General features: G+C 44.2%; 1 protein-coding gene across 5 annotated transcripts; it reads right to left on the reverse strand.

The window, feature by feature from the left end:
- Positions 1-1,379: 1,379 nt before the first annotated feature.
- Positions 1,380-26,445, reverse strand: PRKAA2 (protein kinase AMP-activated catalytic subunit alpha 2). Of its 5 annotated transcripts, XM_064455016.1 has the most exons (10): positions 26,278-26,445; positions 19,811-19,952; positions 17,695-17,788; positions 16,174-16,318; positions 15,214-15,301; positions 12,150-12,374; positions 10,270-10,774; positions 8,382-8,508; positions 7,869-8,142; positions 1,380-6,832 (listed from the first exon to the last, which is right to left on the reverse strand). In XM_064455016.1, the coding sequence occupies exons 1-9, from the start codon at positions 26,369-26,371 to the stop codon at positions 7,904-7,906; spliced, it is 1,659 nt and encodes a 552-aa protein (XP_064311086.1). In that variant the 5' UTR covers positions 26,372-26,445; the 3' UTR covers positions 1,380-6,832; positions 7,869-7,903. The 5 variants fall into 5 exon arrangements, with proteins under 5 accessions (XP_064311086.1, XP_064311088.1, XP_064311085.1 ...); XM_064455018.1 differs by having other exon boundaries at positions 1,380-8,142; positions 26,303-26,445; XM_064455015.1 differs by having other exon boundaries at positions 1,380-8,142.

Genomic DNA, 26,445 nt, shown 5'->3' on the forward strand with positions numbered 1-26,445 from the left:
ATAAAAGTGCTGTTTGCCACACGGCCATTTCAAAGCTGGCACAGAAGACACCAGAAAAAACAGAGCAAATATTTAACGTTTACTTTTAAGTCTATACAGGCATTTTTATTTATTTTACCATGTGGTTACTATTAAGTGCGTTGGCCTGCATCCATCCTTGCAACAAAAAAATAAATAAAACAATCCCCTGTAAGCATGCGCAGCTTTGCAAGCTTGCCAGCCCAAATATTTGGACTTCTCTAGCAGAGATTGAGAGTTCAGGGAGCTAAAGTGTGTGTTTGGCTTCAGAGCAGGAGGGGATGTGCACTGAGTCCTTCACCTATAGCCTTTGCGGGGAATTATCCTGTTGGAGGTTGTGGAGGTGCTTTACCTGGGGGACATTTTTTGGATGGCAATGTTTAGGATTGATCCTGTGAAGAAAAAATCACCTTCCTGGTCTCCTTCCTCATCCTCCTCCCCATCTAGCACTAGCTCAGAGGTCCTGAAGTCTATTAATCCCATGCTCTGTAAGCACTATAGGCAAATCTTGTATTAGCCACATGCGCTAGTTCTTTTTGGTCTCTTAAGGAAGCTATTTAACAATTTTTTCTTATTTTAAATTAAGTTTAGAAAGAACATCTCCCCATATGTCCTGTGATAAACATGACTGGGCCCTGATCCTGGTGCAATTACGCACAGTCCTTGTCGGCTGGGATCCAACTCAATACGAAATACAAACTTCTGCATTGGTGTTGGCGGCTGACTTAATGTGAGGATGCCTTACAATGCACTTGAAACTACTTTTTTTCATGGACAGATGCCAATGCATGTACAGAAGGAAGGCTCTTTGATATGGGATGACCCAAGACAATACAAAAATGTTTTACATCTAGCAACGTAGATTTCCTCAACTAAACCAGAGGTTGGTTATATTTAGGTCAAGATATTGGTCAGGAAATTAAGTTCTTCCTTTTTTCTTTTATAGCTGTGCTGATTTTGGCTGGGTTAATTTTCTTCACAATAGCTAGTATGGGGCTATGTTTTGGATTTGTGCTGAAAACAGTGTAGATAACAGAGGGATGTTTTAGTTACTGCTGAGCAGGGCTTACACAGAGTCAAGGCCTTTTCTGCTTCTCGCCCCACCCCACCAGCGAGTGGGCTGGGGGTGCACAAGAAGCTGGGAGGGGACACAGCCAGGACAGCTGACCCCAACTGACCCAAGGATATTCCACATCATATGACGTCATGCTCGGCATATAAAGCTGGGGGAAGAAGAAGGAAGGGGGGGGACGTTCAGAGTGATGGTGTTTATCTTCCCAAGTTACCGTTACACGTGATGGAGCCCTGCTTTCCTGGAGACGGCTGAGCGCCTGCCTGCCCATGGGAAGTAGTGAATAAATTCCTTGTTTTGCTTTGCTTGTGTGCACAGCTTTTGCTTTACCTCTTAAACTGTCTTTATCTCAACCCATGAGTTTTTCTCAGTTTTGCTCTTCTGATTCTCTCCCCTGTCCCACCGGGGCAGGGGAGTGAGTGAGCAGCTGCGTGGGCTGAGTTGCTGGCTGGGGTTCAACCATGACAATAGCCTTGCTGGTACATCCTAGGCACATCAAAACTTGAAGAAATTTTCATGTGAATTTTAAACCCTATTCCTCCATGTTCCTTCTCAAAATGGAGATCATCATGATAACCATTCTGATTTGCTGAATCTGAGGGAGAACTGAAACTTCTTAGGAGCCAATTCTGTACCACATAAATTGTGTAAAAGAGAGACACTGAACAGGGATGAAGCTGGACCACCCACTGCAGCTTTGTGCTTAAACTGGATTTACATCCCTCTGCATCACAGGTGTATATGAACTAAGGCCCCAATTCCACCCCCACCCCCAGCTCCTTTCCTGCAAAGAAAGGAGATATTTTTAAAATCCTTCACTCCAAGTTTTTGCATGAGGAATCAAGATCTGAGTCAGCACAGGTCCATCAGCATTGCTGGATGCATGTTACTATACAAGAAAATCTTTAGGCCTGGCTCCTGGCATGTATTTTGGGGATGGGAAAGCTGTTCTTGTTATATATATATATATATATATGTATTTTTAAAAAAATTCCCCTCCTTGCCTCTTCACCACCCAAAGGCCTGGGGCATCCATGGCTCTGCAGCCAGGATGTGCTGGGAGCATCTCCAGAGGCAAACGCTTCCAGCCAACTGCAGCCTGCAAAAAGGGATTGTGCAATAAGTAAGTTTTAGGATTTGTTGCTCTTGTCTCTTTTAATCTCTGAGTTTATTAAAGTGCAAATGTCAGCCATGGAGACAGCTATCACATGCAGTGTCAAGAAACACTTTCCACACCATAAATGGAAGGTAAAAGGCTTCGTTGTGATTATCTAAAGCACAGTTACTTGCACAAAGGACAAAACTGAACCTAGGCTCTGTGCCCTTCCACAACAGCTAGCCCCAGAAAGTACTAAAGCAATTAATTTGAAAACAAAACCTTCTCAGTCCATCAGTTGACAATATAGAAAATACTGAGAAGGATGGAGTATCTACAGAGCTCAGGATTTTTTCTGAGCTTCATGTTAATGATACGTTTGAAGGGATGCTTTTATACTCAGAGCTTTTTAAAGTTCAGTATTTCAGCAAAAAAAAAAAATCATAAATATATAGTATCATAAATACGCCTTATAATATGGACAAAAAAATTACAATGGACTAGTCCAGTTCATTTCTCTCATAGAGCTGAGGTTTGCCTGCCCAAAGATGCTGGGCTACAGACGCTACAGTTATCCTGGGATTCAGTTTTGCTTCGTGCTCTGAAAGAAAAAAGAAAAACAAAACAAAACAAAACAAAAAACCCAAACCCAAATGCATTGAGGTACAAAATACATGAACATAACATGATACAGAAGACATGAACATGCTTCCAGCAACAAGACTAAATATTACCATGTTGACAGTACGTACTTCACAGCTTCATGAGATGAGGATAAATAATTTCAGAACTTGAAAAAACCCCATTGAGATGGGTCTTACAAATAAACTTTGATTTTCTTTTTAATTAAGGCAGCTTCAGCAGGAATTTCAAGGCTTTTGTTGAAAACAGACTTTTTGTAACACCAAAAGTGTACTCATGCTTTGCAGTTGAGCTCTGATTTACTCTCCAGTTCTCCTAATGAGCAAACATATGTATATCGAGTACACGTAATAACACTAGATTTGCTCTCTGCAAGTCAGTGTTTGTCAAGAGTATGTCGGAATTCTGAAAACCAGAGTGAGTACCTCCGAATGCATCATTAACGCCATGTCCAAGAAGCTGCCTGGAAATTCAGAATTACAAGAAGCTGATGCTTTTTCATAAGTGAATGATGAAAAGGAATATATAAGGGGAGGGCTGAGGAAGCCAAAGGAAAGCACTAAATGGAAACCCCATACCAAAGTAAGACCTTAAGAAAGAGGACTCCAGTAGCTAAATCATACACCTGAAACAAAAAATGGAGCCTTAAACTTGCCAGTAAAATACTGCAGGAGCTGGAGCAGGGATTTGTCCAGCTCATCCAAAGGGATGGAGGTGTGAGTCTTCTTCCCCCTCTCCTCTCAGCTAATAAAAGGGTGAAGCCAAATAACTGCACAACAAATGGTACTTCAAGTATTTAGAAACATGGCCTGCATGTCTCACCAGTAAGATACTGCATAAATTGGGGGATTTGTGCACCTTGTGAAATAAAGCTGCAACTTCCAGCAGTCCTAATGTATTTCGAAGGCACAATTTCATGTCCTGTGCAAAGATCTCTCTTCTTTCTGTATGGGTGCACACAAGGTGACTGATGATAAAGAGCAGTAAAATGAAAAGGAGTAGACAGAATGGTTATTTTGTTTGAACTTCATCTATTCCAATACAAATAGCATAATCACATGAAAAAATGTATATACAACAGAAACTAACCGGTTGCTTCATTTTTACAATACTGCCCACACCCCGTGCTCCTACACAACTTATGAAATGCTAAACTGGACACACACACACTGAAGATGCATTTCTGACCCGTTAAGAGGGAAAAAATCCCGCTGCCTTCGCCTGCTCATCTCTGACTCCTGAAAATAGAACTGCCCCAAACCCTACTGGCACCAGTGCTTTGGCCGGGAAGGGTGGGAGGGTAGGATGCTCACGGCTCCAAACACCACCTCTCCTCCCTTGCCCCGCTGAGGCCGTGCTGGGTCCGATGGTGTCAGCTAAGCTACTCCTGGGCTTTACCTAGAAGAGGGTGTAAAAATACCAACTCTTTTCTCCGTGTCCTCTTGCACGCCAGGATTAGTGTGTGCAATGGCAGGTGTCCACCTACCCCGCTGGGCAAACAGAACTGAGAGGCCAGTGACAGGGATACTACCTACATTTTTTTTTATATATGTATAGCTACACATATTTGTATGCATATATAGTATATACATATATATATTTGGCCACTAGTGTAGTACAAGATATTTCTGAATTAACTCATCCAGGAGCTAGAGGTTAATGCTGGAGCCTAACTGAACATTATCCTTTGAATTTTGTCTCTCTCTCCCTTGGGCTGAAGCAAAGTTTAGGTGAGTTTGTGGCTTGCAAAGCACAGCTGTCCAGTGGCTTTCGAAGAATTGCACTTGCAGTAATTCAAGTTTCTGTAGTAAAATATGTCTACCCTGTTTTTCCTGATGCACCTGCATGTACCAGCATAACTCAGAAAAACTGACCACGGTGTAACTGTGTAAGTTAAACTTTTCCTCTAGAAAATGTAACCAAAGTTCAGCAGCTTCTCTGCAGCTGGGCACGAGAAGACAGCCTATTTGAAGGTAAAATAAATTTTTAAAAAGTGAAACTTCTCAAAACATTTCAAAATGCAAAGTGGATTTGGGTAAGGCTGTTATGAACAGTTTAATCCAATGTGTTCATCGAGGAGGTACTTCCTCGCGCCACTGACTTTGCTGACATCAAGCAGAAAAGTTGCTTCATCTCTTTGTTTCTCTCCATATGGAAAACTGAGCCACTCTTACTGCCTTCTAGGCAGGCCTGGTTTTGCAGATCCATATATGGAGTTAATGTTTGCATGGGTCTGAGAAGATGCCAAGTGCCACAAGGGCTTATCCTACCACCTAGAAATCCCACGCACCTCCAGGAAGCAAATATTTCCTCCCAAGGGCATTTGCTGCTGTTTAATACTATTAGTTCTGCGGGTAGGAAATCCCAGGGAACAAGTGTCATTTTGAGGCAAGACACCTCTACATCTACATACTCCTGAACCGCAGATTATATCTAATGCACCAGCCCGTTATCAACTGGGTAACAGGTGTTTCCTGGACAAGTGACTTGGCAAGATGCTCTGTTGAGTGATGATTTAAACAGCCTTTTACATTTCAAATGCATTTCATGGCGGGGTTATGGACACTCCTAACTGTTTCCTGGATGAAAATTAATGTCTGTCCCTATGGCCGCTCAGCTGCCCTCTCCTGCTTCTTTCCAAAGTGGCTTATCTCCAGCACCCAAAACCATTTAGGGCTGTTTGCTCAGAATTTGCTTGTGTCTCAGCGCGGATCCAAGAGGTGCTAAAGTGCTGGGTGCTGTTCAGCTTTGGCTCTGGGGTGGGTTTTTTTTGCACGTGGGAGTCTGGATTCTCCATCCTTGCCAGGTATGACCTGTTCACACCACAGCTAGAGACATGCATCATCAGCTAGCCAACAGGCATAGTACCAAAGCCATCCTCTACCCCAGAGTATTTATTTTATAATAATATAATAAAAAGCTCATTACAAAACCTAGGAGTACTACAAATATTTCCAGTGTTTCTTTTAAAAACAAAATTGTTCTGCTGCGGGGTTTATAATCCAACCACTGCTGTGTTGGATTCAGCGTATGAGAACCTAACAGCAAAACTGATTTATTTTTATTTTAAGCTTTCTTGATTGTGCGGCTTCTGGAAAAATTGGAGCTGTAAAGTCACGTTAGTGGCAATCCAAGTATAATCTGTAACAAAAGTAAGGCAATTTTTTTTTTTTTTTTTTTTAAAAAAAGGGGACTTCAAGCTGAAAATGTCCACTTAACTGCCAGTAGATGGCAAAAATATCCTGTATTTGTCTTCGTTACCTAAAATGATTAGTACAAAAGGCTTAATGTGTAATTTTCTCCCTTGCTTCTCGTAGAAACTTGCAGAAAGTATAAATTAAAGTGCAACTGTACAAAAAAACCTAGCAAAAAACCTCAACGGGTCTTAAGAAGCTATCAAAAAGATGGAGTGAATTTTTTTAAAGTCGAATGACCGCATACCTGGGACCAGTAACATTGCTCAAGTTCTCCTTTGCTTTGTTTCTTAAAATAAAACAAAACAAAACAACAAAAAAAGCACCCAGGATTTTTTGGCAAAGTTTTCATACAGCGTTTGTTCCTTGACTGATTAGACTATTACGTTCCTTCGCAGTCAAGTAAACTGATTAAATACCAGAGTGAAGCCAAGCAGATACCAGTGCTGCCCATTAGATTAAGCCTATGTAATCAAAAATAATAATTCTTTTAAACAAAGAAGTCACACATGCATTAGAGTTTACCCTTGAATAACAAGAATTTAACCTTAAAAATCCCTGTAGTTTGTCTTAAAAAATAAAATCCTATCCTTCAGATAGCCAGTAGTAAAGAAACAGTAAAACTCTGAATTCAGATATCCCTGCCTTATCAGCGGAGTGGTGAAGGTCACAGTCCGGTGAGCAGCAGCAGGACGGGAGAGCCCTTCGGCATGAAAAGTGAGTCTCCAGTGGCATGAAGCTGCGAGCGGGGAAGGCAGGGAAGGCAGATTTGGCAGTGATTTTAGGGTGCTGACAACAGGCAAAGGCTTCCTATGGGGAAGGTGAGAGGTAAATGCTTTGGAGCTGTGCAATGCTGCTGGCTCTCACCTGGCAGTGACGTTCTCTGCCCTTGGGCGATGTGCGGGTGAAGTGCCAGATTTTCGGGTGGCTCATCAACATCCTGCCCTCCCTCGGTGGCTCATCTGAATCCTGCTTGGGATTCGGCCCCTGGAGCTGGCAGTGAGGCAGGGGAGGGTGAGTGGGTTGGAGAGGGGTGATGATTAAGGGCTGGAAAAAAGGCAAGCAGCCTTCACTTTTGAACATGGTGAGCAGGTCAGTGCCATCTGGGGCTCCCAGGAGGAAGAAATAAAGCATCTTATGGGACACTCCTCTGCAAAGACTTGACACACGGAGGCTTTCCCATGGCATGTTTGCAACAGGACCTTTGCACATCCCATGTTCCCATCCCATCTTTAGCAGGGGAAAGAAACCAGAGGGGAGGGATGGCATATTGCACTAGTGCAGAAGCATCTAAGCAACTGCTAGTTTTAGGAGGAAAGCGTTACCAGAGGCCGGCAGCCCCACCGGTACCTGGGTGCAAACAACGCAGAACTACTTCATTACCCCTCCGTCCCACTTCACATACCTCCTGGTTGACCCCTCTGGCCTGGCTCAGCCCATCCTACCCCTGCCCTGTGCAGCAAAGGGGGTATAACATCAACCTCACTGCACGCTACCTACATTTCAGAAAGCTTGCCCATGGCTCCATTAACGCAGGATGAACCCAGGGGGAGACGTTTTCCAAAAAATCAGTGATACATCTGCTACTTTACAGCCATGCCAACATTTCCTTTTTGGTTCACTAGGAAAAAAGGGTATTGGATATATTTCACCACGGTATAACAAGTGAAATAAAGTTATTCTTAACTTCTTCAGTGCCTTGTTAGAGGAGAGTATGTTTTGGGTCTGGAATTAGCTCTGTGTTGCAGGCTATAGAGTGGTGAGGGGTGGAGGAAGAGGAGGAGGAGGAACAAAGAAGAAGAAACAAGGGACGGACAAGTTAGATGGGATCCTCTCAGTGCAATACCATATGCGGAGGGACCGGTGCCTTGGCACTGCCCATCAGCGAGCCAGGGCCATGATCAGGCTGGCGCACATCTCAAAGAAGTCCATGGTGTGGCTCCCCAGGCGCGGCGTCACCGAGGGGATGCTGCCGACAAAGGAGCCACTCAGAGAGCCCATCAGCGACTGGCACTCAGTGGCCGCAGCGGCATCGATGCTCAGCCTTGGCCGGTGCAAGCCGGCAGCAGAGCAGGAGCGCTGTGGCGTGGACGAGCCGGACCTCTGCTCCATCACGTCATCTTGAATACATATTTAAAAAAAAAAAAAAAAAAAGTGGCATTAGTTTGGAATCTGCACTGCATGTTTGGTAAGGAATGAGTAAGAGTATCAATCAAAATCAAACAAAAGGTCTTCCGCTGAATTGAAACAGCTGCATACGCATTTTGAAATGCAAAGAATGATTTAAAAATTCTTTTTAAACTTCCAAACTTACCATTTTATGTGCTTTACATCACATTTTGCACAATTTCCCGCTTACCATCGATGCTTTTGAAGTCCAAGAGATAGCTGCGGTTGTCAACCTGGTAGAGCTGCAGGCTCATCTTCACGTAATTGCCTGTCACTGGGTTCTTGCGGCGCACTCTGAGATGGTAGGAGTTTACCACCTGCAACGGGAAAGTTGCTTTCAGGAATAAGATTCAAGGTAGCAAGAAAAACATTTCTTTCTTATTTTTTCCTAAATACTAGCAAGGCATATTCTGAGAAAAACACTGTTTCTACAAAGAACAATGCCTATAAAATTAAGCAAAGGGCTTCGTATCCTATTTCCTCGTATCTTTAAAAATACTTCTTAGGGCTCTGATTCACCAGGTACTGGCAGACGAAGCTGCTGTGACTTGTCTGCCAGGCACCAAACTGACGTTTGCTCCTCTCACCAGCAGCAATGGCCACATGAGCCAAAAAGTCCATGCGTGGACCTGCGTACAAAGAGCATGCACGTGAAACCAGGGCAGGCTAGGCAGCTTGGGAGAGTAACCTCTCCCAACAGCACAGCTAAATTTAGTGTTCGTGAATCAGCCTTGAACGGTGTATTTTCTCTTGCTGCTTCCCACCCCACAATCTGCTGCATCTCATTTACAATGAGATCTTTTCTCTGTGTTATATTTACGAAGCAATTGCATGGATAGGAAAGCTATTTTGATGAAGAATCACATCTCAAGTTATTCTTAGGGTGGGAAAGACTATTATGAAATCTCCGCATACAAAATAAGCTCTACCGCCTACATGAAGACATTGGGCTGACTTAGTTTGTGAAGCTGTACCAGAAATACATGATGTTTCTTCCCTCTTTGTAAAACCATGCAGCTAACAAATGTCTGGCTGGTGTAGGCATAGGCACCTGCAGACAGTCCATCTCCTCGCTGGTGCAGCGAAATCAGGTTTCAGGGCGCCACTTGGCTTTAAATACATAATATTGCCAAAAATAAAGAGGAGATAGGAGACTTTGAAGAAGCAGCACAGTGACGTTCACGCTATACAACCCTTGGGACCTGGAACAAGGAGGGTATCTCCTCTGGTGATGAAGATCTGGGATGAAATTCTCTTTACCTTACTCCCAATACTCGCATGATGCTGCTGTGAAAGGCCATGAGTCAGGAGAGCTCATGTCAGCAACTGCACCAAGATTTAGGGAATCAGGCACAGTAGAAAATATTAAGGGCTAACTTAGGGATTTATTAATAGGACTTTGAAAAAGATTGTGACTAAATGCTGTGTAGCTCTGAAGAAATACCTGAAGTGAGTACTGTTAGCTAAAATATCATCTGGGTTTAAATCAAGCTTCAAGAAACTGGGCCCTAAACCAGGGAAGCATTAAGTGTCTGAAAACACATCTGGCCATGTGCACTGCTCCATCTCCATTGAGGAAAATGACAACACATCAATGGTACAAACTCCTGTCCCCAATACCCTTCCACCCCTCACCTGTGCATCTTTTAAGACGATGTATATCGTGCCATTTCAGCACACACAACAGCTAGGACCCAAGCAGAAATAGTAAGAGTTACGTTGCTCAGGAGCACTGAGATGACCTCGCAACGAATTAGCCACTAAAATTAGAAATGTGACCGGCTCCTCTTATCCCTGCAGCTAAGCGAGGTAGAGCCATCTTTCCAGTCAGAGACTTAGAGCATTCAGAAAGAAAACTCTTATTTCACACCATAAATAAACACGCCAGATATTGAACCACACCTAGCATCTTAATTCAGTATGTTTGTATTAATGAGAAATAACAGGGATGATCACAAGGTGCGGGCATTTATTTGGAAACAGGTGAGGCTGTAACCATACCAATTAACCTCCCTGAGCAATTCAGCTCATTAGAAAAAGACCCTTGAAAACCACCACGAAGCACCAGCACTCCCTACCTTCCACTCGAAGTCCAGCTGTTTCATAGCACGGTACACCTCGGCCATAATGTCATAGGGTTTGCTCTGGCTGCGGATTCCCAGGTGCCACTTGGCCTTTTTGACTGTCAGGGGTTTTGGCTTTGTTGTGTTGAGGGCATCCAAAGGACATCGTGCTTTGGGGCTGTCTGCTATCAATGGCGGCATCCGCTCGGGGTGCGGCTTCACCCCAGGAGGGATGTGCATGGCGCTGTCATCCATGAAGGAGCCAGTGGGGGGACTGGAGGCCAGGTAGAACTCACTGGCTTGGTTCATGATCCTCCGGTTGTCAATGACGAGGTGGTAAGCCACTGCCAGCTGGTCCTGAGGGTCACCACTGTACAGGCTGTTCATAACCTCTGACTCTGTGCATTCAAACTTTTCACAAACTTCCCGAACCGCATCATCATCGATGACGGTGGCATCATAAGAAGGGTCCTCTGGGAACAGGTAACTGGGCAGCTCCTCCTTAAACCACTCGTGTTCCCTGGGAAAAAGCAGAGAGGAGCCGCCGTGAGCTCTGTGCAAGGCAAGCTGGGGCAACCACTGCCACCAGTCCCTCACTTGGTCTAGCTAAGACTAATCCTCAGTTGCAGACTGGGGAGCTCAACCCAGCCCTGTAAAGTTCCCCCAGTACTGGAACAGCAATGACACTTTGCAAGCATGGCTGCTTGCTCACTTGCCTTTGAAGTAAGACCGTAGCACTTACACGACGCTCATGCTTTTTGCTTACTATGGGTCTGACAGAGATACAGAGCATCAAAGCTATCCAGATACCTGATTCCGCTGATCTACAATTAAGTCAATGATAATGAAGTGGCTCAGTGCCATGGAGATGCTTCTCTATAGGTTCTATGTATCAGCTGCAATCTTGCCACATGTACTGCTGCTGCTCTAACATGTAATTAGATCCTTTAGTCTTAAGGGTTTATGAAATAAAAAAAGCATTTTACTTGGTTTTACTTGAAGGGTAAACTTAAGGCCATCCACTGCAAATGCATTAAAAACATGAGAATTCCTGAAACATTTATTTACTTATATGCTTAGCACACCAGCTAGATGTAATGATTACTATAAATTTCATAAAATGTATGTCAGGCTCCAGTTTTACAAAATGTTTCTAAAATGGCTTAGATTTTGAGAATGTTGAAGTCCTAGTACCAGCCATGAACTTTTAATGATCTCTGCAGCCACAAATATCTGCATAAGAGCCCAACTGTTCCCTTTACCTTGAATTTCCACAGTGATGCATGCAGATAAAAGGTTCATGGGCACTGCGCTCATTGACTAAACAAGAGAACTATGCTGCATTTAAAGATGAACCATTTGCTCACATTTTAAACTATATCCAGTACTTACCGATTAAGTTAGTAATTCTTGTGTTTCTCCTCCTTTTTTATTGGATAGACACTAAGTACAATGATTACCCTCTTATTCTGAACTGGTACCCAGAGGGAGGCAGTCTTGAAATAAAGTAATGAAAAAGAGCTGGTGGATATTAAGTTCTTAAGATTATTGCATGATATAGCTGGTTTTGCTAAGCACTATTAAGAGATTTTGAGGCTATTTTATGATGCAGTAAAATAGCATTTTATATATATACATAATATATATAAAATGAACATCCTGTTCATCATTACCCACTGCCAGCCAGCACCACCCACCTCTCCATCAGCACAGAAGGGTACACAAGTGCTCCCTGAATCACCTGGGACAAAAACCAGCTGGATTAGCTGACTACTCCTGTAAACCACTCTGCCCACCTGCCAGCAGGTGACCCCCAGGACAGCCACCATCCTCTGCCACCAGTATGCCAGAGATCCCTGAACACAGCCAGCCCACCCCATCCCACCTGGGCTGACCTGATGTCCTTGATGGTTGCTCGCTTGAGGGGGTCAACCTGCAGCATGTGCATAAGGAGAGTGGCAACAGAGCGGTTGAGGTATTCAGGGATGTAAAACACACCCCCCCGGATCTTCTTGAAGAGGGTGGGGACGTGCTCATCATCAAAAGGCAGAGTGCCGCAGAGAAGGGCATAGAGTATAACGCCGCAGCTCCAGATGTCCACCTCCGGGCCAGCGTACAGCCTGCACAAAGGCAAGGGCAGGAGTAAGGTGTCACCCCCCATCCTGCTCTCCTTAGTTAGGGCGCAGGTCCCACTGGGTGAGCTGGGGACCCGCTGCCAGCTCTACCGGGGCCACAGCTTCAGCCCACCCCAGGGCTGCTCATGTGATGTCCCCAACCAAACCTGCCTAAGCCAAAATCACTCAGGGGTGAGGGGAAACGACATGGCAGAGCTGGCACTGGCTGCCCACACTCCTCTAGATGGCTGTGTACACCCCTGCCTCCGCCAGACCCTCCAAAAAGCCAAACCCCACATTTCCAAGAGCTCTGTCAGGCTGTTTGCTCCTTTGCCCCAAGGGCTCAGCCAGCAATTTCTGTTCATTCAGCGAAGCAGATTAAAGAGCAGCAGATACTATATCTTTGAGTGTTTATTTTCGGTTTAAGTTTGTGTGCTGGTATGCAAGTGCTCCTGCTTCCGACAAGCTGCTAATGTGCTCCCTGGCATCACCAAATTGGGACACTGCAAATATATGGGTTTTCCTGCTGCTTGCTGGTTTGATTTGCTTATCTCTTTTTGCTACAAGCAATGCTTTCTCAGAGATTTTGGGAGGCAATGCTTACTCTCGGGCTGTAAAATCCTTCCAAAATACAGAGGTTGAAATGGAAACACAGAAGTCTCTGCTTGAAATCTCATCATCCTGCACTCGCTCCTCCAGAAAAGCACCACTGCAGACACACCAGTGTACAAAAAGCACCAGTCATGCACGCGGTCATTCTCTGAACACTACAGAAACACCACTTCTGCTTGTGCAAGTGTGAGACTTTCCCTGCTGAAGCCAGGGACAGCAGCAAAGTCTTTTTGGAAATGGGTACACTTAGCTATATGTCCCCTTGGTCCTGACTCCATGCCCAATTCCAACACATAGGAAGCCTGATTTCTTTTGCTCATAACCACATTGCCTGACCAGTTGATTGGACTTTCAAGCCCATATGAGGTGCACTTTTACGACTCTGAAACCTGAGCTGCCACGCTCTACTGCTTTTGTGCTCCACCCAGCAAAGGCAGCAGAAGCCCTGAACCAGCTCACCCCTTCCCTGCACACCGCAAGGCATTCATCCTGCTGCAGGAAGCCTCTCCCCTGCAAATGCAGCTCTCATACACTGCTATAGCTTTCAGAAGAGGGCAGCTTGGCATATAATTCAGAGGTATAAAACTCAGGGATCACTGATACTGTAAGTGGTACTGATGCAGGACAGCTGCAGCAGTAGCTGGTGAAAAAGTTCAACATGTAGGCTTGGTTTTGTTCTTCTTTCTTTTCTTGTTAATAAGCTGTATTGCCTATATCCTTTGAACAATCAGGCTCTGCATACTGGCACTGCAGGGACTTGTTAATCTGCCATGTGCCTTGTCCCCTATACCAACTGAAAAAAATGTACTTCTGGCTTTTATTGAAACAGCCATGTAAACAATACTAATATTGTTTTGAATCACAGTAGAGCTTCTGGCTTTGTCCCCTCTTTACTTGCTTTTGCACGTAGAGCCGTAGTCACAACAGGGTTTATGGATGCTGGTCTAATTCATAGGATACTCTGCCAACACTTGCACTGGTGTAAACAGGGATAAAATAATTATAATCACAGCGAAGACACTTTGAACAGAATGTTGTAGCTAAAAGCTATAGTTACAGGCAAAAATACGCTGGATTAGGGAAAGTAATGCTCATGCAAAGGGTCATTCAGAAATATGGGGCAGATAATGCGGAGACGTTCAGTTTGAAGAACCGTACAGAGGACTGAAAATTTGAAAATCTGTATTTGCGATCCTTGTTATGCTATTATAGAAAGAGTTAGGGAAATAAGTCCATTCTAGGTAACTCAGGTTCTTGACAGTAAAATACAGGAAGTAACACTTCTGTATCAACTTGGCAAAATCCAACCTTGCAGAGTGCATTCAACATAGAATGATATAATCACAGAATGGTTTGGGTTGGAAGGGACCTTGAAGATTATCTAGTTCCAACCCCCTGCCATGGGCAGGGTCACCTTCCACTAGACCAGGTTGCTCAAAGCCCCATCCACCCTGGCCTTGAACACTTCCAGGGGTGGGGCAGCCACAACATCTCTGGGCAACCTGTTCCAGTGCCTCACCACCCTCATAGTGAAGAATTTCTTCCTTACATCTAACCTAAATCTATCCTCTTTCAGTTTAAAGCCATTGCCCCTTGTCCTGTCACTACATGCCATGTGTTGTACAGATGTTGCATGCTGAAAGATACAACCACGCTGGAGGTTTGTCAATTCAATTCATCAATTAAAAAAAAAGTTACGATGGTTTAACCTACTGTCACAACAACAACAACAACAAAAAACCCAAAACAAAAAACTAGCTTAAGGAACCAGAAGACAAGTACTTTTAATACCAGAGTTCAACAGTGTAGGGAAGTGATTAAAGATCTTCCTGATTCTTCCCACATGGTTTTCCTTATTAACTCTGTGTTATATTATATTACAGGTGGGCAGGAGAAAAGGGGATGGCCTGGAAAAGCCTTTCCATCTGAAATCTGAGTATTTGCATCCAAAGAGTAATTTTCACCCTCATTAATTAGCAATATAAACAGTCAACATCTGCTATTAGTAATTTCTCCAAAGTAAACATTTTTAGCAGAACACGGTTTGCTATTACAGCTATTGAGAAATGTAATAATGAAGAAAGCTTTCAGATTTCTGCCAGTAGATTAACCCAAACATAAAATGCAGGCTGGAGGGATTCAGCTGCTTTTACTAGATGGGCAAAGCTGTTTCCAATACCAAGAACAAATTTAAAGACCATGTGCTCACATAGGCTGTGATTAGAAGCCTTACCTTCCAGAGATGACTTCAGGGGCTGCATAATTTGGGGAACCACAGCTGGTGCGTAGAAATTCACCATCTGACATCATGTTGGACAAGCCTAAAAACAAAATGTTTATGACACTTGTGTGTTCGATGTGAAGGTCCAGCCACAGGGGACTCCATGTTGCACAGAGGAGGGGTATAGCAAGTGGAGGGGGAAATTTGGAGGGGAACTGTTGACATAATTTAGATAGACTCCTTTGAGCTGATTTGCTAATAATAATGATAACAATAATAATTGGCAAATTATTATCATCATCACATCCAACCAAGGAATATTCACTCCAGACTAATTTTGCTTCTCTAAGCTGCAAATCCTAGGGTTTTCTTTCTTTAGCACAGAGGAAAAGAAATATAATCCACCCCAGAGCACTTACTTTATATGGGAATTATGTGGGGTTGTGAAATTTGTAAATCTTCAAAAGGATTTATCACTGCTAGAAAGGACTCACCGGGGCTGAGCTGGTAGCCCAGCTATTTCAATGGATTTCAGTTGCTAATGCCACTTAAAGGCTCCTGTTATTGCTCATTTGTAAAATGAAGTGAGGCCAAGAGCACGTGGCCAAACGTATGGAGAACACACATGAAAATAAACCCACGCAGACAGTTCACCCTGGTATTGACTGCACTGAGTCTATCTTAAACATAAATTAACTAAATCTTTATATTAGGTGATTATACTAAAACACAGCAAAGATTTGCAAATTACTTTGCTGCTCCATTCTTAATGCCAGTACAGAAGCAGCCTACAATAAGTAATCCTTGCTTTTACAAAAAGGCTGGTGTTTATAACTGTGGGCTTTTCAGGTAAAGCAACTGCTAGTGGTTAGGAAAACAGGCTCTGGGTTTTGTAAGGCGTGCTACACGGACACGCTCCAGCAAGTGCCTCGGAGCTGGCTGCATTTCTGGAATGCTGCCGGGGTCACATACCAAAATCAGCTATCTTTGCATTCATGTGTGCATCCAGCAGCACGTTCTCTGGTTTCAAGTCTCGGTGGACAACCATGTGTCTGTGGCAGTAATCCACTGCAGAGAGAATCTGCTGGAAAAGGCGTCGAGCTTCTGCCTCTTCAACCTATGGATGCAAGTGAAAATAGTCCTGAAGGTTGGTCTGCGCACAGAGCTGGCAAGGGAAGGTTTGACTTAGCAAGGAGCCCAAATGTTCCAGGGTGCAAAGAGAGAATCACAGTGAGCTTGTGACCAGAAGCAGCAGATAAAGCAGATTTCCCCCTTTGCATTTTATAATGTGCCAGTGCTTGCAAACGATATAGCCCAGAGGTGAAATTAGAAACCTAAATTCAGCTGAGCTATCAAAAACTTATTGGTGGCACCTATGAGGCAATGGCCTGTTGTCCCAATGGGTCCAGTTCTGCTATGCAGCACATGCAGATCAAGGCTGGACAAAACACTGCAGAGGATGCTGGAAGGAGCAATTCCTCATGGACAGATGGCATTGGGAAAAAATGCTAAAGACGGAATATAGTAATGATTTTAATTAGCTATATAAGCTATAAAGCTGCAGAGCTATATTAGAGAAACTGTATTTAAAACAACGAGGAGACTGATTATTTTATTTTTACTGATGACTTCCTAAAGACTCTCTTCATTAAAAATTTAGTTTCTGAATACAAAAGTTTAGAAAGGATCCAAATTAGTCACTGAAAAAGTCCAGATGGGTAAAATGTGCTGGAAATCAGACCTGTACACAGAAAACAAAATGGAGTCAGCTCCATCAACCAGTGCACTGATCTAAACCAACTTATTGTAAATGTATTGATTTTTGTTGTACAGAGAGGAAACATATGATGGGCTGATCTTTCACCTGAAGCCTTATTCTGGATGTCCACTTCATCTCCTTGCCCTGCAGTTGCTCCCTGCCTACGAGGATGTCCACAGGGCAGACACTAGTGATTTTCTTTGTTAGCATCATATCACATTTCATGGGTTCAGCCTACACCTCAGGTGATTTATACCCAGCAGGATTACTGGCATTTGAAAATGTGTTCAGATGAGCTACATCCTTAAAAAGTCTTCAAAAAACCTGACGTGGAGTAAAGAGGGAGGTGAATGACTGGGACTGAGACCACACTGACGGCTCTTCCCCTCGGGTGCCATGCACACATGTAAATCTGCTGCTGAACTGTGGGGGTTTTGACAGGCAACCCATAGCTAAAAATCATACAAATATGCTAGTTTTCCAAATATTTGCACTACGCAATGTGTTACCTTGGATATTTTGGTTTGCGTATCAAAATACATCAGAGAACGTTGCAAAAAATCACACGCAACTTTTGTGCGAGCCGGGTACGAGACACTCCAGATGGGATTGCTGTGAAGCAACTTCTATTTTGGGCCTTAACCTTAACTGCGTTCTCTTTAGCAGCCGTTTTGCTTCTAAACACCATCCTCTTCCCACACAACTGTTTGGGCTGACATGGTACTGGCACTTACACGTCCGTGCTTACAGATGTAATCAAATAATTCACCTCCAGATACATATTCCATGACCATGAAGAAGTCCGTTGGCGTGCTGATGACCTGGTACCTTCAAAAACACAAGCAAATTTAGAAAAAAAAAATTAAGAAGAGGGAAAAGCATTTAAACACATTATTAGTTTCATGTCAGCCCTTAAAATTGCTTTCTACTTCTCAAAAGCCATCTTTTATTTCAAGTCTAATCTTTCACCTGTCTATGAAAGGGTCTCTCTTACAGACCTATGGTTTTTCTTCAAGCTTTTAATTAATCCTCTGAAATCTCTGCCAGACAATCCCACCACATTTAGAACTGTCCTGACTTTCACATTTCCATTTTGGCTAAGATCTGCAACAGGAGCTATAGAAATGAAGGCTTTTTTTAGCTGGTGGCAGGGAGGGGATATATTTGGTTTCCCTCATATCAAAGATAAAGGAGATAAAGAAGAACTCCAGACACTAGAGGGAGCTTCTTTTGGAAAGGTATAGAAACGAAGATGAGCACCCCAAAAGATCACAGCTATTTTTCAAATATTAAATCCCTCTATATTCTGGAATGGAGGGAGAAAAGAAGAGTATCACCCTTGACTTGCAAATTTATTCTCCATTGTCGTTCAGAATGATCCCTGAGCACTGCAAAGGCATTTCAGTGTCCCAGCTAGCACAAACTGCCTGTGATCAGCTGAGGTCAATGCAGCTACAGGAATTCATAGCACCACCAGCTGAGATGCCCCTCTGTTTATTTCAGATACGTTGTTGCTTTTGCCTTTTTACAGCTGAATTACTGAAAGTTGTAGTTTGTAACAAAGAGATTTCAAACAATTTTCAGAGATCAGCCAGTGAACCGGTGATAGTCCCATAAAAATCAATAGGATTTTTCTGAAGTGCTTTGGACCCAAACATCTAAGCTATTGTTCATCGCCCCACTATTTCTTTTATATATATGTAAAAAGCTATTGAAAGAGGAGGTTTATGTACCATGGTCTCCTCCTCACCTCCTTCGTTATCATTGCATTTCATGATTGCAGTATGTACCATAGAACACAGATATTATTAAACTGGGTTTAATTTTTAGGCTGTAATAGTTTGACAAATGTGTGAACAGGACTTAACTTGCAGGATGCTGGATGCACAGCTGGGGACTCTTGCTGGCTTTTTCGTGAAATAATACCAATCTGTTCTCCAATAAATCCATGGAACTGTGAAGTTACTCTAAAGTCAACAGTTGCTGCATGGTTAGTTATTTAACTGTAGAGAGAATTTGTTTTCCCTTGCCTCTAAGTCCCAGGTATTTGCTATATCTCATGCCAGTTTTAAGGCTGACCTAAATGTCAACTTATCCTTGCAGTTACCATTCAACAGCTTTCTTTTATAGAAATGCCAAAGATATTATCGAGTGCCTCATTAATGTGGACTGGCTGCACAAACTGGGGATTGAGAAGGAATCCCAGAGGCTGGAGTGCAGGTGCTGATTTACAACTTAAATTCAGGTTCATCAGAGTGGCAACTTTGAAAACTTATGTCGGAATAATAAATTAAAAAAAAAAAATGTTCCTTTAAGCTCTGGATAATCAGACCATTAAAACATAAATCCTATTGACTTCAGGCCAAGGCTTCACTCTGCGAGCCTGATCGTGCTGCGATTCCTCAGGCACAATTCTCAGCAGCTTCAAGTCTGGAGATATCAAGCCAAAAAACAGTCATCACAAAAACTCCTACTAGCACCCCAATGCAGGAAAGCCCAGACCCTCTCTATGCACCTTTATAATGGCCTCTGCATAGAAGAGAGGACAGACAGATTGAACAGGTTTAGCTGTGCAAAACGTGATGCAGGGACATCGGTCTGTTGGCTGTTACAATAACCCAGGCTCCCAGTGCCATCATTTTGCAAAGTGTCAGCTGTGCCCCCCTGTAAGTCAGTGGGAGACTCTCCAAAAGCAGCATTTGGCTCTAACATGCAAACACTTGACTACACACCTAATATTTTCTACTACATGGCTTCTACCAAGCCATCTCCTGAAACCTTTTCCACTGTGTATGTGAAGTCTTTGCAGACAGAGGGGTAAGCTGAACACATGGCAGAAAGGGTACTTACAGTTTGATAATATGAGGGTGCCGGAAGAGTTTAAGGTTTTGAATTTCTCGTTTGATCTTCCCAACCACATCCAGGCTGCGTATTTTCTGTCTGTTGAGTATTTTTACTGCTACTTTGTGCCCTGTCAGCTGGTGTTCGCCAACTGTTAGAAAGAGAGCATTGCAAAGTCACTGAACAGTGTAGCAACATTCATAGAAGCAATTTAGGACACTGTGGTTTACAAGCAAAGGCAACTCTTGAAGGAAAAAAAAAAAAACAAAAGATGGGGGAGAGGAATATTTAAAAGTTGTTTTTTGTCTCTTCACTTTCTTATTTTCCCAGTGGAGCCATGGAAGACGGAAGAGAGGGATTTTATCTGCGAAAAACACTCAAGTAAATAAAACAGAGTGAGTTACTGGAGGAGGTCATACCCAAAGTTAATTTCCAAGGATTTATAGCACGTAAAAGCTAGGATCAATCAGAAACAGATATATTTAAATGGCAGAGGAGAATCTCCACTGTAACACACTGTTTGACTAAATCCCTAATAAACCCAGTCTTAAAACTAGACCATCACACTTCTTTTAAAAAAATGATATAGGGATTTTCCCTGCCCAAAATAGGACTGCAGGATTTGCATTACTAAAATTAATTTCTATTTATACTTTCTCAAGCATGCTTCTTGGTTTGAAGACAAGCTGCAGGAACACTGCCTTACTGCAAGAGAAAATTCTGGTTTTACAGAAGATACAAACTTCAATACGGGGTTTTATAATATGCACTTGGTGCATCGAGATGCTGATACTTATCTCCTGTGTACGGTGACAAACAGTAACCACAGACTGGGAATAGCACCACTGTCACTGGTGAAACTGCACTAACTTAACAATAATGTGAAACAAATTCAGCATATTCGGCATTTGATCCATTTGATATCAATAAACGCACTATACAAAAAAAGAAGCTCTGTGGAAGCAAGAATTATATTGAAGTTAGCAGCAAAAATTTCTTGAAAACTGTCAGTTGGATGTTTATATCTTAAAGGCTTCTCTGGCCATGAGCTACCCCTTCTCACTATTTTCTAATGTGGTATTAAAAATGGTTTTCTAAAGACTGCACAGAAAACCTGCTTACAGTAAATATTTATGCTCTCTAATTATGAACATTACCCTTCCAGTAATAACATAGAGCACAAGGAGTTAATGATTATGAGCAAACCTTGTTATTACATTATTAGACTCTTTAATTTCAGAGGCTTTAATGAGCTGATCAGAGGCAAACAGCATAAGCAGATGGCACGAGAAGGACAGGGCAGCAGCGCCAGCACTGCTCGGGGCACGCGAGGTCACTATTATTAGCACCCAGATAAGACCTGCCAGAGATTCTTTCCTCAATAAGAGCATCCTAAAAATAAAACACTTAAATGATCTTGAAAATTAAAGCACCACTTTGCATGTCCATTTTATTCCTCACAATACTTAAACTACTTAAACTACTAGATGAAATGAAAATAAACTAAGGGATTAGCTGAGTGCTGGAGGAGGCAGATAATTCCTCTTGTGTGGTGCAAGGAGAGCACTGTAAATAGTCCGAGGAGGCATTTTCCCTACCGCATCCTTGGGGAGAGGAGAACAGGACAGCATTGGGCCTGCCCCATGCTGGGGTGGCTTTGCTGGAGCAGGACTCTGCAAACAGCACATGTGCAAGGGTTGCAAAAGCATGGTCAAGCTTTACTGGGGCTTGCAAGGGGGCCAGGGTACAGCCTCTTCAGTCACTGCAAGAAATTCTCTCCCCAGGTTGTGCCAATGGTAGTCTTATAAAGGGCACTAATCTCTCTTTGCTAAGGTTGTTGTGGAATATGCATGGCATGTGTTACGCCGAGGAGGCTGACGAAGGAGTGACAGAGGAGTGTAAGACGACTTCAGCGGACATGTTTGAGATCAAGTCTTTTACCAGCAGCATTTCACTTGGTCATCTACAGCACTGCAATACCTATGCTCTCTCTTTCCTGGGAGCTTTGAAAGCTGCCCTTGATTCATTCAGCTCCATTAAAGAATTATAACGCACTAAGCCATCAGTTGGGAAACTGGGGAACAGCAAAGTGGTTTATCACTGAACTAGGAAGAAAACCCTGATTTCTGCCATCCTTTGTTCCAAGACAAACCCTTTCTGGCCTTACCCCAGTATATGCTTTGAAAAATGTTTATTATACATTTGGGAAAAAAAAATAGCCATGCCTGGAATGAATAATTATTGTTTTTCATATCATTGCCAAATAGTTCATCTCCTTTCCATCCATGACAAACAATGTGTAACTCTGTGAAGGTCTGCTAGCTCAAACACATTAATAATTAAAAATAAACAGTCTATTTTGTAATCCATCTTTTGCTTACAGTAAGCATTAGATACAGAGATATTATTGTTTCAGTCCCCAGTGGCTTGTTAAGCCTACTCGAACGCCTTGAGAGATAGAGACAAAGAGAGAACATAATTTGCTATGTGGTGGGAGCCTTTTAAGCCTTTCAAGTCTCTCCGGCTGCAGCTTGTAGATGCAGGACTTTTGACTTGGGGCAGTAAGGACATCCTTCCCTCTGCTCACAAAGTCGCTGCCTCTGACCCCACGTGCTGGAGCACATTGATGGGATGATCCAGCCCAGGGATGAGGAGCAGCGGCAGGTCCCATGCCTCCCACTGGTATGGAAGGGGATGCTGGTGCAGCTCATCTCTGACGGGTTGGTCCTCTCCTCACCCTAAGGATGGGCAACTGTGGTCTCAGGCCATGGTGGGGAATCCTTCCCTCTCACTACCTCTCCAGATTAAAAGCCCAGGAGGAGGAGAGAGGGCTGAGTGGCAGTAGCAGAAAGGGCATTTGAGTATATGTCTTGTCCTCAGTGTCAAGTACTCAGGCAAGCTCCACCACAGCTTAAAACCAGTAGCCAGGGTTCTGCTGGGGTGAGCAGGGGATATGGATTTGACACTGAGATGAAGAGCAGTACTGCACAAAAAAAAAACCCTGCCATAAGGGTTAGGCAGTAATGCTGACCCTAAACTCCAAAAAATGACACCTAACAGGACATGGTGTGAGCATCCTTAGCTGCCACCCCATCTGCTTGCGCGTGTGACTGCCTGGGCACAACACTTCAGTGTCAGATACTATTAAGGGACGAAGTGAAGAGACACAATAGAATTAGTTTCTGAAAGAGGACCCTTCTAATTTAGATATTTTTATAAGAGAAAAAATGAGGAATAGTGTTTATCGTACCATAAGCTGAGATAATCATTAAAACCCCTTGACAGCATGTATTTTACAGCAGGTACCAATGAAGCGTACCTCTGGGTGTATGTTTGATGCAGGTCAGGTAGCACAAGCAGTTAACATTTTTGCAAGTGTTTCAGGGGAATGTAAATTTTAGAGAGGGGAGAAAAAACTCTTTTCCTATCAGCTGTGCTGGCCCTTATCTTAGTTAAGAATTAAATCCACTCAAAGCATATATTTAGCAATGCTGTATTAATTCTGCCCCAGATCCATTTGCTCATATGTTATATCATCCCTTCTTTCCTTTTCGTTCATCTGTTCAGTCTCCTCTAGCTTATCTTCCCTCTAATGCAAGGTTTGTCCTTCACCAGCAATGGTACAGTGCCTGGGAAAATGGGATCTGACCCCGACTTGAGCCCATGGAGGTGCCATCATAACCAACATAAACATAACCCAAGCACTGCCGGTCCTTGAGGGACCACAAAGTGATCACCTTGGTGGCCAACAAGTGTTGGGTTAGAAACCACCAAGTGGCCACCGGGGATGTTGTGTGTGGTACCACATGGAAAAATATTTGTGTTACTTCGATGGATTTTGATTTAAGCTCTCCAGGCTGCAACCACCATGAACCTCGTTGTGTGAGGGCTGTGGTCGCGAGAGAGCTCTTCGGGGACCCACAGGGTGGGATGTGCCCAGGACAAACACAGCGGCAATTTGTCTCATCTGTTCTTACCAACCACCTGCAGAGGAGATGCCGCCTCCTTCCTTCATTGCTTCACTAAACTCAAAATCCAAGATCATGTCCACAGTTCTATTTCCTGCAAATTAATCTTATCTTTGGCCTGGAGGATAGGGAACATAACTGTCACCAGCTCTCCCTGTATGTTGCAAAATCCTGTGTAGTAACGTTGACCCTTGGCATAAGACCTCCTACCCAACCGCCACATTCACATCCACCACGTTAACTCCTGCCACCTTCCTCTCTCGTAAAAAAATGCTGCATTTTAATCACCATTTCCAGCTGGAATTTCAGTGTTATCAACAAAATCCTGCTCTCATCTGCCAACCTATTTGCTTCCCTCCCATGCCTTGTACAGTCTTCCTATAAAACAAGATCAAGGAACTGAATGGGTTTAAAACTAACCATCTCTTGCAGCGTTTAGCTAGTTTTAAGGTGGATCAGTTCACTGATGACTCAGGAAATGCTGAGGCAGAATGAACATCCCAACAGGGCGGTAGAGACTTCTGTCATATCTCTGGTTTCTGATGGCTCGAAGTGACTGTTCAGCTCCAGCCACACATCCAACCTCTGGTTAGTACGCCATCATCACTAAATCCTTCCCTTCCATTGCCATTTATTTCCTTAATAATTATAATCCTTAAAATTTGTAATTTATTATTTCTTTGAGGAGTAAGGCAGGGAAAAGTGCCTCTTACAAAGTCTTGTGCAAGGCAGAGTTTGAAGAAAACACATCAGCAAAAAGAAATGTCATCAATAGCACTGGCTGCCTTAGTGAAAAAGCAATTATTTTACACAACATATACAAAGCTTGGACCAATCAGGCCAAAATCTCTTCACTTTTCTCATGTTTCTTACTAAATAGGGTGAATACCAGCTTTTCTATTTGATTAGAATACTATAATTCTTTCTAAACGGAAGATCTAGTTTCTTCAATTCAGTTTCCAATCTCAAGTCCAAATTTCACCTGTCATTTGTAGGCAAAATATTAAGGAAAAAAAATACATAAAGGGTACTACTTGCCCATAAAGGATACTACTTGCCCATAAAGGATTTTGAGCTAGGAAATCTCTTTTATGTTATTTTAAATGTTCATTTGGAAACTGTCAGTTTTTACCAAAGTCAGGTCATATGTGGAGTGGGGGGTGTTTGTGCTAGCTACTCCTAAAAGGTAGTTAAGGAAAAAAAGGCTATTGCTGGCAGGCTTAATTTGGTCCACAAGAAAAAATTGCCTTTGGAGTACTTTTTGAGGTCTGCTGGTATATGCGAGTGATTTAAATGGTCCTTACTGTTAGAAATATTTATTCTGATAATTCTTCAGTCAGTAAATTTGTGGTTTGGGATTAAACACAGCAATATATTTTTAGGGGCCTGATTAATGGTCACAGGTGGATTTAGCTCCAGTGGTTGCGGTGGTTTCTTTTCCTTGCTGTCAATTTTGGCTTATTTTAAAACTCCAGTTGCTGAGTGCGGGCACATCACCCCTATCAACCAGCCACCGCACTGTGGGTAACCTCCCGGCAGGGCAGGGGGACACCGAGCAGGGCAGCTGCTCTGCTGGCTGGAGCTAAACCCATTTCCAACCATGAATCACAGCTATCCATTTTGCCTAGACAATAAATTTTGTGGGTTTGTTTTGGCTGTGTTTTTTTTTTTAATATATTGATTCAAAAATAAAACTTGCGTGTAAAGGCAGATTTCACAGGAAAAAAGAAATACAAATCTTTGCAAATCTTACAGCCAGGTAAAGCAAAGCTGGTGCCTTGAAAACGCGAGTTGACTGCTCTGGCATGAATGACAGAGGAATCCCTGCGTACGGCTTGACCCGACCCCTCCCTCCCTGCCCGCGGCAGGTCTCGGCCCCGCGGGAGCCGCTGCCCGGAGGCTGCCCTGCCCCCAGGGCCACGGGCAGCGGGGCAGCAGCAGAAGCCCCTTTTGCCCCCGGTTCCCCAAGCTGGGAAGCACTTGCCATCCCTTTGGATAGGAAGGGGCAGCGGGGACCACAGCCTCGGCACCGTGGGGGGGAAGGATGCCCGGTTTGCTGCCCAGCCTTCCCGCCGCCTTCCTCCTAGTTCGGGAGGAAAGTTTTGGTGGGTCCTGCTCGGAGCACCGGCGTCGGGGGCTGTAGCAGGCGACGGCAGCAGCCGCCCTGGCACCGAAGGGCGAGGTCTGCATCTCCCACCAGCTGCCCGCGACCCGCCTCGTCCCGTTGCCCCCCTCCCCACGCCGAGAAGGGGGCGCCTCCCACCCCGTGCCCCCCGGGGAGGCGCCGGGCTCCGCCAGCCGAGCGCCGCCCGCCCGCCCCCCACGCCGCGCCGCGCCGCCCCGCCGGCCCCCGCCGCCCCCCGGGGATGCTGCGCGGCCGCAGCGCGGCGGCGGGAAGCCGCCGAGCGGAGGCGATGTGCGGCGCGGAGGCCCGCGTTAGCGGGGAGGCAGCGGCGGGGGGCGCAGCCCGGCGAGCGCGGCCCCCTCCCCGCGGCCGCGGTACTCAGCTCTTGACTTTGCCGAAGGTGCCGACCCCCAGCGTGTCTCCCAGCACGTAGTGGCCGATCTTCACCCGCCCGTCGTGCTTCTGCTTCTCGGCCATGTTCGCCCCCCGCCGCCGGACCACAATGCACAGGGCCGGCCCGGCTCGGCGGGCGGGAGCGGCGGCGGCGGCGG

This window comes from Phalacrocorax carbo, chromosome 6 (genome assembly GCF_963921805.1).
Source record: "Phalacrocorax carbo chromosome 6, bPhaCar2.1, whole genome shotgun sequence".
NCBI lineage: Eukaryota > Metazoa > Chordata > Aves > Suliformes > Phalacrocoracidae > Phalacrocorax > Phalacrocorax carbo.